General features: G+C 41.5%; 1 protein-coding gene across 5 annotated transcripts in view; it reads right to left on the bottom strand.

The window, feature by feature from the left end:
* Positions 1–8,969: 8,969 nt before the first annotated feature.
* NHSL1 (NHS like 1) overlaps positions 8,970–14,040 on the bottom strand; it is a 102,672-nt gene continuing 97,601 nt past the window's right edge. For all 5 annotated transcript variants that reach the window (XM_066315580.1, XM_066315582.1, XM_066315583.1 and 2 more), the window contains one exon: positions 8,970–12,129. In XM_066315580.1, the coding sequence (XP_066171677.1) occupies positions 11,415–12,129 (715 nt within the window). In that variant the 3' untranslated portion in view covers positions 8,970–11,414. The remainder of the gene's footprint in view (positions 12,130–14,040) is intronic.

The following is a 14,040-nucleotide window of genomic DNA, read 5'->3' as shown; positions in this document are numbered from 1 at the left end:
TCAACTACTCTGTATCGAACCATTAAGTGTCTGGCAAACCAGCACAGTTGTAAATATTTAATACCAGATAGTCTGCTCAGAGTAGAGCAGCACTTACTCATTTTTGTCTCAGTTTCCTTCCCAAGGCACCCTGCACAGAGGGGACAGATGGCCTCCAAGACCCATCAGTGTTTGCTCCTGTGTCCCCTACCTGCACACCTTCCTTGAGGGGTGTCTGTGACTGGCAGATAACCTGATGTGGTAACAGCCTGAGCAGGTACAAAGCCTTACAGATGGCAAAAGGTGAGTTAAGTACACATAGGAGGATCAGGAGTGCTTTTTCCAACACCAAGGGAAGAGCCTGGACACCCCACCAGTTTCCTAGAAAGTGTCACCCAGCACCTGCTGAATTATGAAGGTTGCTGCACAGCCACAAAACACAAACTAACACAAAACACTAAACACAAAACTGCAGCAAACCAGGAGGAGATTCACAGTTCTGGTTTCAGAGCCTTGCAGAGAGAGGTAATTGGCAAGCATAACATCTACTACTGCCCAGTTTTAACCCACTGCCTCCACACATCTGCCAGTCAGGGCACCCTTAATCTAGCTGCTGGTTCAATCAAGGGCACAGAAGCTAATGGGCAGCAGCAGTCAGCTTAAGGACAAGAATGAAAAGCAAAGCCGTTAAAGTCACACCCCCTTCACCAGAAGTGTTTTACACAGCTCCTTCTACTTTCCAATTTCTCCCTCTTGAAGAGGCCTGCAAGTTTTGTGTCCTCTGGTTCCACTGCTCACACCACTTAGAAAGTTATCATTTCAGATTAAATGCAATTCATATCAAAGAATAAAAAAATAATAGGATAATTTCTATACTGTTTAAGACAACTTGAACATTTGACCTACATACTTGATTACAACCATTTTGAGAGGATTTAAATAGCTGTTTTCTATTCTGTACCCAGGCTTTCTTCAGTTTTGATATAGCTCCCTGAACAACAAATTTTTCCTGGTATGGTATTATGAAGGCAAGGATGCTTTCAACAGCGGGAATTACATCTGTTCTAGGTCACAGTCAATAAACATCAATAAATCTTGTAACTCAACAAATTTAAAAGTATTTAAAAGTACCTCTAGCAAACAGTGCTGATAAGCCGAGAAAATAAGATGCAGCATTACAGATGACTGCAACTGCCTCTTTCATCCTGCTTTTCCAAGCTCCCTCCCAAACTAACTTTAATTTATAATCAGATTTCAGCTGTGACTTGTTTTCTGCAGAGCAGTCAAGGGGTTCCCAGGACTTAAAGGAAACCTTTAGCAATCATTATGCAAGCAAAATTTAGCTTTCTTGGTTAGTCTGGCTAGTTTCAATTAGGTGCTAGTGCTGCTCCAGACTTTGACTTGGCTGCCACAACCTGGCCTAGTCTTCCCAATTCCACAGAGAGCTGTGGTCTTTTCTTGTGCCCATCTGTAAGTAAACTTAATGCTTTCCAGTTCTCAGTGAGGAGAAAACAACTGAGCTGAAAAAAGACCACTCAGGGATATCAACGTGTTTTGTGTGATCTGCAAAGTGCTTGGCCCGCAGAGAGCTGCCCCCATTCCTGACAGGCTTGCCACAAAACAGTCTTCAGGATTAGTCGTGATGTGTACTTCCCTGGGTCACAGGAGCCTACCAGGTAGCTGAGGAAAAAGGGTGTGATGGGTAGCAAGGTTTCCTCAGAACACCAGTCTAATGTAATGTGATTATGCTATGGGACCTGACTGTTCTCCCACTGGCTCTTCCCCCCTGTTACGGCCTCTCTGTGAAATCTGGATGGAATCAGGCAATTTCCAAAGCACAAAGTTTCTTTCAGTTTCATGGAAACTCAGATTTCAGATTTCAGTGAAAGTGACTACAACAGTGGCCTCACTAAGGAAAGGACAGTAGGATTCATCTCTTTCGCTGAGAAAACCCACGTAGAAGAAAAGGCTCCATAAACAGGGTGAAAATGTTCTTCTAGTGGGCTCTCTGTGATGCAGCAAAGAATCCAACAAGTCGAAAAGGTGCAGGAAAGCTGGTGTTTGTACTCTGTTGCCCTCAGAACTACAGCAGAACAATGAAGTTGTATTAGATTTATTTGCAGAATTAAAGAAGCAAATGCAGACTTTGAACAAGCCACTGAGACAGATGCTTTCTTGAACTCCATGTTCTTTAGTTGATCTGCCTGAGTTTCTGTGTGCCATTGAGCTGTTTTCACTCACCTGATCTTCCGAAGGAATGACAATATTGATGTTGCCCCAGTGAGCCTGGTGCACATCCAATCTGCATCCACCTTTGCTGTCTTCTCTTATGCCACTCAGACACCAGAATAATGCAACTAATCCCTTGGAACTGGGTATCTTTGCTGAAGAAAGAGGAGAAATATGTGGGTCTGCCAGGTGTGGATTAATTTGTGTGGTGCTGTCAAATGGTTTGTGTCCCCATAAATCCAAAAGTAATCTCCAGAATAATAAACTTGGATAAAGCACCTACTTTCCTGCATTAGGGAACTAATTTTTCATTTTCATCAATTAAATCATGTGCTGCCTAGAGACAAAACCTGGTCTGAATTAGCATGTAGTACAGCAATAGTCATTACCCTCCTATGGCAGGCATTGACTGGGGCAATTCTCACACAAAAACTTCACGTTTCTTTTTTTTAATCTGACCAAGGCCACAGTTTCTGTAGATTGTGTCTCATCCGATTACGTATTACTTTCTATTATCACATATTTCCCCTGCTTAGTTGTGTGAGTCAGCACAGGCAGGACACAGGAACAACCAGAAAAGCACAAAGATGACATTTATCTCCCTTACCTCACTGACCAGGGGATCCCCAAGGCAGCAGCCAGGCAGAGGCACACAAGTGGGACACAGGCACCACAGAGTTTGGTCCACACCAGAGGATCACCAAACCTGCTGTCCTTGCCTGTTTATCAGGCATTCACACAGGTATTTTACCACTGTGCTTTGATCTTTCCTGACGCAAGGAGCATCAAGAAGGAATCTCAAGCATGTGTGATAGAGTGCCTCTAGGTCTCTCACAGGCTTATGTTATCTAAACACAGATGTTCTACTTGTCAAACACACAAGGCTAAACAACAATTAGTATGATGTATGTGTTTTTCTACACCCCAGCTGCAAGTCACTTCAGTGTGTTTATAATCCTCCTCACCAGTCTTCTGCTATTATCCCACGTTGGTTGTTCATATCACAATAAAAACATTGTGCCAGCAGGAGCTAGGGAGGGGAGGGAAAAACTTAAGCAGTTTGCAAATGTGAGGGAAATAAACTGAATTCCACATTCCAGTATCTTCTCAGAGTTACAGACTGCTAAAAAGCAGAATTGAAGGCTACCAGGTAAAACTTAAGATTAATATCTAACATTCCCAATTAGGCCCTATTTGATGGAATTCTACTTCTGAGGTAGAGGACATCAGGCTTTTAAGAATCAAATCAAGATGTGCAGCCAGTTATGTTACCAATCTGTCTTGCCAATCTGTTCACTGAAAAGGTAACATTCACTGTCTTCTGTCCTAAGGCCCACCTCTCTTCACAGGCATTTAGGGAACCCAAATGTTTGCAGGTGAGGAGAGCCCAGTAAAATAGACTGTGGGCAACAGCCTTGTACTGTGGGCACAGAGCTCCATGCTGCAAGGAGGCTGGAGTGGCTGAGGACACAGAGCTGAGCTTCTTGTTTGTGGGAGCTGGGTATGAACGGGACACTGAGCAAGAGCCTGGAGGTCAGTGTCAAGCTCTGGAGCTCTGCTGGAGCAGAATGAAGATGTGGCATCTGGGGCTGGGGTTAAGGGAAGCAGGCATGCCAAGAGACACGTCAAAGGTCTGGCAGGTCACGTTAGAAAAGGTGAGAGTGGGAAATTCTTCTTTGGATCCAGAATTTAGCAAAAAGGTTTTGGCTGTTTGTACCAACTGAAGAGCCAACAAGGCTGGAGGCCCCTGTTGCTGTCAGGTATGCAGGACTGGCACAGAAGCAGGAGTTGCTGCTCCTGATGGCATTTTCCTAAATAGACAAACTTTGGAAGTCCATCGTCTACAGACTAGGGCATAAAGGACAATCAAGCTTAGATTCCCTTCATATTTATTATTCTTGCCAGGCTTTCCAAAAGATGCTCCACTATCACAAAGAAAGACTCTTGATGCTAGCAAGATGTTTCAAGCAGGATGAGGAAACACCTGCTGGAAGAGTACTGCTAAGGCACTCTACAGGAGTTAAGAGATGTCATGAGATCTGGTTAGTCCACAGAAGGAAAAGTCCAACAAACAAGAGTAACAACCAGAGTGACTTTTGAGAAAGGCATTTCAGTTTATTGTCAAGACACTTTCTTCCCTCTTTTCTCAGCAACTCTTTTAGATAATTTCTAACATGGACTTTCAGTTCCAAGTGGTCACAATTTCCCAGACACTGGCAACCATTTCAGAGAGCAAGTCTGCAGCACAGAAAGTAATTTTTTAGATTCTTTGTTCCCAAAATCCAACATGGCTCCACATGAGGTTGTCACACCATGCAAGAAAACTCACCTCATGAATTTGATGGCTAATTTGTTGGAGTCAGTCCTGAACATCAAAGCAGCCCTTCAAAAAAAAAACCTTTTATGTTACACAGCTTGCCTTGAGTTGTGCTTAACAGTCTAAACCCAGAGTACTGCTTCCGGTTTTTTAAACTCAGAAATAACCTATCAATTACTTTCCATGTTTCCACATGTCACAATCCTAAATTCTGACAAATTTTGAAATCTGCAGAAAATACATCAGTAAATGGAGAAACCAAGCTTAATGTTCTGTGTTTGAATAAATAAAGGGATGTCTCTTGAATATTACATTGAGGTACACTTTTTTTTCCCTGTGTATCACATCACAAGAGACCTTTCTGTTTAAGTTTGTTTGATCTTTGCCCTAAGTTTGTTTGATCTTTGCCCTAAAAGATCCAAGTGTGATGTGTATGGGAATATGGCAACCTCATTTGGGATCACCAGTGCTTTGACACTGTCTATCCATGGCTTGCAAATGGATTTAAGCGACTTTAGATCCAAACTTGGACTCCTGTGCAACTGCATGACCTCTGCTCACAGCCACGTTCCCTGTGCACCATTTTCCCATTTGTGCACCATTAGGATCTTTTCTTACATGTATTTTTGTTTTGTACCAGGACTCAATAAAGTCTTAGTACAAAATTACTTATTTACAAATACATCAAAGTCATCATCATTTCCTAGTCTGTGACGGCTGTACTGACTACACAGACCTGGGCTTTGCCTTTTAAGTCTTCTGAACTACACTGCAGCTCCCAGTTGGCACAGCAATTTGCAAAATCACCATTTCCAGGCAGCACACTATAACACCCTGACTAAGGCAAAAATGATGGGACCATCTTTTACTAAGGCAGCTTCTCAACTGGTGATGCTGCACTAGGCACTGAATTCTTGTGTCATTGTAATGCTCTTTCTTAAACAGACCTAGAAATCAGGGGTTTTTCCCAAATTTTACTCTCAAAGGCAGGAATTTCTGTGTCCATTTTCTGCAACCCAGTGTGAAAAGACTGTTAGAAACAGCCTGGAAAAAGTAAACTGAACAGATATTTGACTTTGAAAGATTAGTGTACTACCAAGATGCACATGAGCAACATTCCTCTTCAGATAGCAGATAGTTCATTTAGTTTCTTGTTGCAGGATTTAATCTTGTGGTGTTTTGGAATTTTGGGTGGGGTTTTTTGTTTGGGGTTTTTTGAGATTTTTGTTTTCACAATTTACATTTTTTCCCCTCACAAATTAGTTTTTACCACCAAAACACAGAACTTAAATTTTTGCTGATTTTTTCCAGTGGCAGTGAAAATACAGGAACTTCTGCTACCTTATGTGTCTTGACAGATATTTTTTTTTTCCCCTTCAGTAGCTAACAAATCTGGTTTTATACTGAAGGCTGGTACACAAATACACCAGTGTTCTACAGACAGAAGAAACTCAGGTACACTGGGATTCGATTTTCTTCTCTGTATACCTCCCCACATGCTCATACATTTGGATTCACTATTAACAGACAATTTCCAACTAAAAATCAATTACATTTTCCATTAGCATTGTTGGGAGAAGCATTGATTGCCCCTTAAAAGGTTGGCTGCACATTATGTGAAAGAATCCAACTGCAAAGAGCTAAATTTGCAACACAAAATGTACCCAACATTCTGCTGGGAAAGCACTATCAAGGCTTTTACCCAGTTTTTCAGGATAATATATGACACAGCACATCTTTATCAAACATTTCTATATTTTACTCTGTTGAGTGTTTATTAATTCACATCAGTATAGCTGCAGTCACAATCCAGCACTGAGTAGTTTTAAGATTTTAATGCTGCACTGTGATTTAAGTTGATAACACCCCTTTAGAACCAAGAAAGTTATCAATTTTACCAGAAGACTTTTCTAGTCTTAACCATGCAAGAAATCACTTCTGAAAGTTATTCAGAGAATTAAGTATAAGGGGGGAACTCAGAAAGCTACCAAGGGCATTATAAAGCTATTGTGTTCCCTTTTGTAAGTACTGAAGTTATTTTAAATAAAACAGATAAAATGATTCCTCATTGCCACTGTTATGTACGTCACAAGTTATGTAACACTTTGTTTTACCTATCAAGTCCATCCTTTTAATCCTCTCCTATAAAAGCAAACAATGCATCGTTTTGAATCACTCAAATGTACTGTGGCAATGGTTTTGTTTGAACAGCGACTGCTGCTATAAATTACTTTTCCAGAACTTTGTGGTATCCAAAGAATACCTAACAATATCTATTTGCTTGCAATAGTATTAACACATTCATCCCTGTGTTGCATGCATGAGTGGCCTCTCTTTGCTTCAGGGAATGACTGAAGGTTTAGCAAGTTATCCCAATGCAGGTGTCTGGAGACCTGTACCCAGTCCACTGGAACCACTGGATGCAGAGTAGTTGGTAGAAATTAGACAAAATCAATCTGAACTTTGATCATCCCAATCCCCTTTATTCTTTCCCGACTTCAGGCACGGTGGTTTTATGGAACAGTTGTGCTTTAGTCACCTATCCAGTGTTGCCTAAGGTCTCTTAGGGCAGTCCTCACTTCAGCCTCTTACTGCTTCTCTAAGCTCCCCCAATTTTGCTCATTTGTTAGGGGGGTTGTTTCAGTTTTTTCCCCATGTTTGACTGACTTTGGCCTTCTACCCCCTTGGAATCAGAATAAAACATACAGGCTAAAATTTTTCTTCCTCCTTGCTGTGGCTATTCCATTGTTCCTTCGCCTTTTTCTCTCTTCTGTACTTGCTGAAACTTCTTTATCATCTAGAATCTGCACGAGCCTGCCCATCCCATACCTTAATCTGTGCATTCACCATACTTCTCAGTATTCTCCTTGCTTCACCTTTTCTGCCAGTGCCTTCTTTCAGGCCAAGCCTTATACAGGAACCAGCATCCCAGTCATGGTTTCTCAAACTCCTGTCTTCAGCAAATCCACTTCTTCCCAAATCTTTAAACTGATGTCCAGTAGCCTTCCAAACCTCCTCTCACCAAGCTATTGCTCCTTGCATAACCTCCATCATTTCAATTAAGGTAGTAAGTTCTTCTTTCCAGTATATAAGCACTAGTGATGGCTTGTAAATGCCCCAGAGCCTTTGAATGTATTAACAGAGTAAATGGAGTGCTGTAATTCACAGGATTATTTGGGCTGCCTACATCTCACAGCAGAACTTTGAACATAAAGGAACAAAACACAAAATGAGTTAATACAGGGCAGAATTTAGAAGAAGACTGAAGCTGAAAACCATTCCCAGTAAAATGGAAACCAGAAATTAATCTCACATCTAGCTTCAATAAAGATTCTTGTTCTAGAGGCAAACTGTAGACAGCTCTAACTCCAAACAAGCCTTGTGACAGTATGATGCATTAAGCATCAAGATGACAAGTCTACTTTTTTCCTTCAGCACAGGCAAGTTTGCATGTGTCCTCCTCTCCTTCTGTTCTGGATGTCTTAAGCAAAGGTTTGCTAAATTTAATCTACAGTTGTAGACCAATAAAACCTCAACTACAAACCCTCCCTATGGAAGAACCTTATTGTCTAAGAAAGTAACTGAAGCTGTAAGCGTGACAAAATAATTAATCAGTTCTGCCTGTGGGGAGATGACAGGGTGACACCTCTGTAAGAAAGTTACATCAGCTATCTAAGTAAATTACATAAGCACCATTAAACATATTTCAGCACATTTAAGGTATTTCGCTACACCTTGTACTGTGTAAAATGAAGTCATGTAGCAACATGAGTAGGGCTGCATGAACACTGCCTTCTGCATGTTAGCCAAAGCCTGAGCTTCAGCTCCAGTTCACCAAGTTCACCAGATAGGAACTTTCAACTTTTAGACAAGCAGCAAGGCTACCTGTGGCCAGAGAGGAAATTCAGCCTGTGCTACATTCAAGTTTAATCTCATCTACCTGCACTGACAAGATGGTCTGCATTTAAGCTGGGCTTTTCCAAAGATTTCCCCACATAGCCCACAAAAATAACTGGCACAGCATCAGCCGGCCATCACCAGGGAACAATCTGGCTGTGCTCCCTGCTACAGGCACTTGATGCAAAAGGCTGCAAATGGCTGCAGAAGCTGCAGGCACCAGAGCTACAATTTTGCCCAGTGAATCCATTTTTCACTTAGATGATTTTTCTATCTGTAAACAATAAAACAAAGCCTGAGTATTATTTACTACACATTATCCTGTCAGGATGGTGGCATGAGGACTGGTGAGCACTTAGCACGGCTTTCAAAGGGACAGCACCTGCTGTGAAAAGGACTTGGTCTTTTCATGTTTCACGGGATCAGCTGTGCGAGACAGACCAAAGCAACATTTGCAAGATGTTTAGCGCAAAACATTCTGCCACTGCTATCTCTTTGTAACAGAACATAGTTCAGATCAGTATTAATAATATCTGAAACAATCTACTTTATCCAATTAGGTTTTATTTTCACTTAAAAAATCCAATGGCTGTTTCAATAGTTAGCATATAAAAATGGTAGAAAGTTTGCTGCGCACCAGTTAATCCCACTCTTGTTCTACTGAGTGCAGCTGGATTCAACTTGTCCATTTTCACTTCTCACTCACTCTGCTTATAATCTGGTTCTTCAAGAATTTTAGTTTCCTGGGACAGGTTGCAAGTAGGACAGAAGTAGTAGAAACACTCACACAACACTGGAAAAATTTTAGGATTATTTAATTTTTTTTAGTCTCAGGCTTGAGGTACCAAAATGGGATGGATGTGTGAGTACACTTTAGTTGTCGCTAAAGTCAATTAGTAAATATTGCAATGAAAACAGGAAATTAGTTGCTGGATGCAGGGATTATGGCATTCTGTGGGTTGCCATACACTGTGGGACACATCTTTTGAAGGAGATTTTAAGCAACTCAAAAGACAATATGGCAACTGGCAGGCTTTTTCTTTATTGAAGCAAAGTCACAGCATTTTCAGCACTATTCCCTTCTTGTGAAGGGAAGAGTTAAATGAAGGCCCCTGAAATTTACATAACTAACAAGTAAAGGATTGAAGAAAGAGATTACAAGCATATTTCTCTAAAATAAATAATCTACAAAGAGTGCTTTTTCTTCTTCAAAGCAATCTAAAAATGTAAAAATTCTACAGTAAGGAGATCAAAAGATATTTTAACAACTTTCAATATTTACAAACCATACAAAAACTGCGCATGCCATCAAATGATGCAAAATTCTTATTAAAAATTAAAAGCTTCATTCCTACCAAGATCCAAAACCTCCAGCCAATATTTCAGTTTTAATTAATGGTCTTCTTTACAATTGGAAAACCGTTAAATGTTCTTATTATCTGTAAAATATACAGTAAAAACAAACCTCACTAAATTATTAAGGTTAAAAAAGAAGAGCAATACTGCAGGCAAATCAAAAAGGAAAGTAACTGTAACTTATTCTTTGGTAACCAAAAGTTAGCAAGTATCTGTATTTCAAGTGATGAAAAGTAATAGTCTCCCCATCTTGACAAATGAAAGACAGATTTCTGGCAAAACATAACTCCCAAGTTTCAGTTTTGAAAGACAGGCTCCACCTACAGCTTTGTAGTGCAAGTCAAATTTCTCTTTCTAATCCAGAAACACAGCAGTCCTGGTTCCGGCCAGGACAGGGTTCATTTTTTGCAGTAGCCAGAAGAGGCTGTGGCCAGGACACAGAGGTTGTTCTACACCACCTCACAACGCTGCTGGGGAAAAGGAACTGGGGCAGCAGGTCACACATTACCAGGTTCTGCGTGGTGAGCAGTCACCTGTGAGCCATTCACCACTTTTGTGCGCACTCCGTGTGTTGCGGTTACTGTCTATTTTCCTACTTCATTGTTGTTTCCAGTAGATTTTTCTTTTATCAGCCCTCAACCTTCACCTTTTGTGTCTCCAATTCTCCTCTTCAGCCACCCACAGAGGTAAGAGGAGAGGGGGGTGAGTAAGTGGTACATGGTTTGGAGTGTTTCAGTGGAGCACTAAATTGGGGAATATCGTTCCTAAACCATGGCGGTAACCCTTTCAAATTCTGGCAGTACACTGTTTCATTCATCTCCCGCTTTGCTGATGTCTGCCTGTCCCCTCTGCACACATCCAGCTGTTCTAGTTCTCTAAGGGAATACTCCAATCAAGGAAGCAATTCACCTGGAAATGTGTGTCTCACCAAGTGAACGTGTGTGGCTGCATAGCAGCTAGTAGTGTGTTATAAAATCAGCTCCCTTTTCCACCTTAACTACACAGCTCATTTTCCATCAGGAAAATGAATTACAAGTACAGTACCCTGGACGAGTCCATAACCCGGTGAGCTCACTGCTCTAGCAGGACATGCTCCATTGAACGCTGGGCCATACTCTACTAATGAGCCATGGAACTCCAGCAACAACCATGCCACCTTCTCTCAGAGGTGAATGGGCCTCATTGTGCCTCCCTCTGCTTAATGAATGCACTATGCTGCATCACTACAATGCTTTTGAACCAAATGTCCAGCCTGTACCAGAAGAGCCTTCTCATTTCAGGCTTATTCCTAGATTTTGCTTGCACAATTGCAGTCTCAAGAAAAAGAAAAACTTCACACCCCTACAGACTCTTGAGAAAACTTCCCCACCCCACCCCACAAGAGGACTTCTAAGGCTTTACACAAAAAATTCAACTGTTAACTTTCTTCAAGCCACAGACCACTCATTCAAAGCAAGTGCTCCCCACCCCAACCCAACCATGCAGAACCATCGTCACTTTAGCATTTAAACAGACACATGCAGTTCGTGGAATAAATGCTCAGCAAAGTAACCTTGTCCTGGTCTGGGCTTTCTTCTGGAATCTAGTCCCTGTGATTTTCTAGACTAATATCCAAAGCCTTTTGTCACACCACCTTTTAACTTTCTTCAGCTGAAGAGTTTAGATACTTCTTTGAAGCACCTGGTTGAGTCATTAAGTCTACATGGCCTGGATCCAAGGTCTCCTTGCCTGCCTCCTCAGTGTATGCAAAGTCATTCACGTCCATTTCATCACTGTTAAACATATCAAGCTGCCCTTCTTGCTGCTGTTCCAAAGTCCTCCGGACCCTGCCCTCGGACTGTTCCACCACTTCCCCATCTCCTTCACTAATGACAGTCATGGGGCTGCTCTGGATGCGGTTGCGGACGTTGTACTTGCTGCTGGCAGCAGACGGGGGTGTCCGTGACCGGCCGTACCTCATGCCAGAGAAGGACATGCTCCTTGGCATCAGGCCCTCACTCTTGGCCCACTCTTCCTGGGCCCGTTTGCTCTTGCTGGGTGAGCAGCTGGCAGGACTGTCGGAAAGGTCAGGGTCTGTCTTTGTCCGGTGGAAGCGCGGGTCCGTGTTCTTCAGCATCTCTGCTGCGGACATACGGGAACTGGTGTCACAGCGACTCCCTTTCTTCAGCAGCAGGGCTTTGAAGTTGTCATTGCTGGTGCTGCTCTTGCGAACGCTTCTCTGAATAGATCCAGCTTGTTTGAGGGTACCTAAATTTGGGGAAGCACCAGTGGGTGTTACGGGGGGCGACGGAGAATGGTTGCGGGTACGGTCGTCTTCAGAATCTTTACGGCCAAGGACTTTCCTTTTGGATCTGAGTTTGAAACAAACACAAAAAAAAAGGAGAATGACAAAAAATGAAACTTTTTACCTCTTCTAATTAAACTCAGTTTAGAAGGATGACAATGAATTAAGCAAAAGCAGAGACAGGGAAAATGGAGAAGTGATCTAAATCTAAAGCATGAGTAAGAACACCACCAGAACTGTACAGGCACTAATGCAGGTATTGGAGGTATAAGGTAAGTTTTATTACTCTTTTTCTGCAAATCTGGAACAATGAAACTACTAAAACTGGCAATACTGATGTTCAAAACACTTCAGCAAATTTAGTGAATTGGGTTGTCTGAAGTCAGTATTTTAACTGCTCAGACTATTGTGCTAAAAAGATTTATACTCCATGCTGTTTCTCTGTGAATTTGGGGACTTGATTCAAAATATGTCATTGAGAGTATACAGGTTGTTTTGTTTCATTTTACTATTTCATTTGACACTCTCTGGAGAATTAGAGGTGTAGTTCAGTGCACTTTCCTTCAGAAAAAAGACACAGCAATGCACTGCTGCTGAAGATGGAGAAAAGGGAGCCACATGCAACAATTCTGGATTAGATGATTAAAAGAAATCCCTCCCTAATCCAAATACTAAATAAATAGAGAAAAAAACCTTTTCCAGCTCCTCTCAAGATGCATAGACAAAATTCACAGTTATGTTGGTGCTCTTCATTGCAACTTCCAAGTAAATGAAGGAGAGACCAACTTCCTGACAAGAAAGTTATCCTTCCAAATGAAAGAGTGGAGTGTTTGTCTACTTAAATGTAAAGTGCAGGGACAACACAAAAAGAAATTAAGAGACAGCCATGAAAGTGGGAATATGTGGAAACTGGACTTTTATTGCCTGATTTTCACATAACTAGAAATCTTAAAGAAATGTACATGCCTGGTATCTGTAGCACAGCTGCTTTGTTTCTTTGCTGACTGAGCAAGAATTAATCAGAAAAGACTGTATAAAGCCTAATTAGAAATATGGTATTTTGGCAGAAGTTTAAAGCAAGTCAACAGACTTCTCAGAGATATAAAAGTATCATGCTATAATTACCATGCTATTCCATATTAATTTTTATCAAGCATGTGTTCAATCCAGACCATTCCCCTTGCAAAACAGATTTCTACTTAATGTGATCTTTAGCTTTACTTTCTTAAAAGCCTTGAGATTTTGCCAAGGCAAGCTCAAATGTGTTCATGCATCACAGCCTATTAATAATTAAGAAACCCCTGAAAACAAAGAAGCAGGATCCATCAGCTGAGTAGGTGGCAGCAACAGACATTGCTATAGGCTGTGCCAGGACTTTGGAGTGATTCTATCTCTCCTAAATGGTGAAGTTTATGCATAGCTTACTTGTGATACCCCCACAGTCAGCTGTACCAGCTGTTATGTTTTTACCAGCTGCTGCTGCCCCCACCTGTCTTTCTGGAGTAAGAATGTAATACCGATGTCCATTCAGCCTGAGCATGAATGGACATCAGAAGACAGCAAAGGGCTAAAATGATGACTTCAGGAGCAGTCAATGTAGGAACCTCATCTAGATTTAACTGTGTGTTAGTGCTGTAGGCAGCAGATGGTTTTGGTGCTTGGATGCTCTGTAAGTCTGTATGTGAACATGTGTGTGCATTTGTTACAATGAAAAAATTTCCTTCATTAGGGTTTTGGCTGCCGATGGATGTCTTTAAACACTGCAGTGCTGGGATTGTACTGTTACCAAACCCCAAATTAAATTGAAAAAAAAATTCAGTTGCAAAGACCTGCAGGGAAAGACTCAGTTATCCTAGCTTGGAGTGATCTGGTAAGACTGAGAATGTAGTGGAGAGCAGTCAGTTTGCTGTCAGCACCTAGCCAGCTTTTCTCAGTATGTATGAATTATGGAAAAAAAAAACTTTAAATTAAGAATCAA

Source organism: Sylvia atricapilla, chromosome 3 (assembly GCF_009819655.1).
Source record: "Sylvia atricapilla isolate bSylAtr1 chromosome 3, bSylAtr1.pri, whole genome shotgun sequence".
NCBI lineage: Eukaryota > Metazoa > Chordata > Aves > Passeriformes > Sylviidae > Sylvia > Sylvia atricapilla.
Note: the sequence above shows the minus strand (reverse complement) of the source record. Positions and strands in the feature narration are given on the sequence as shown.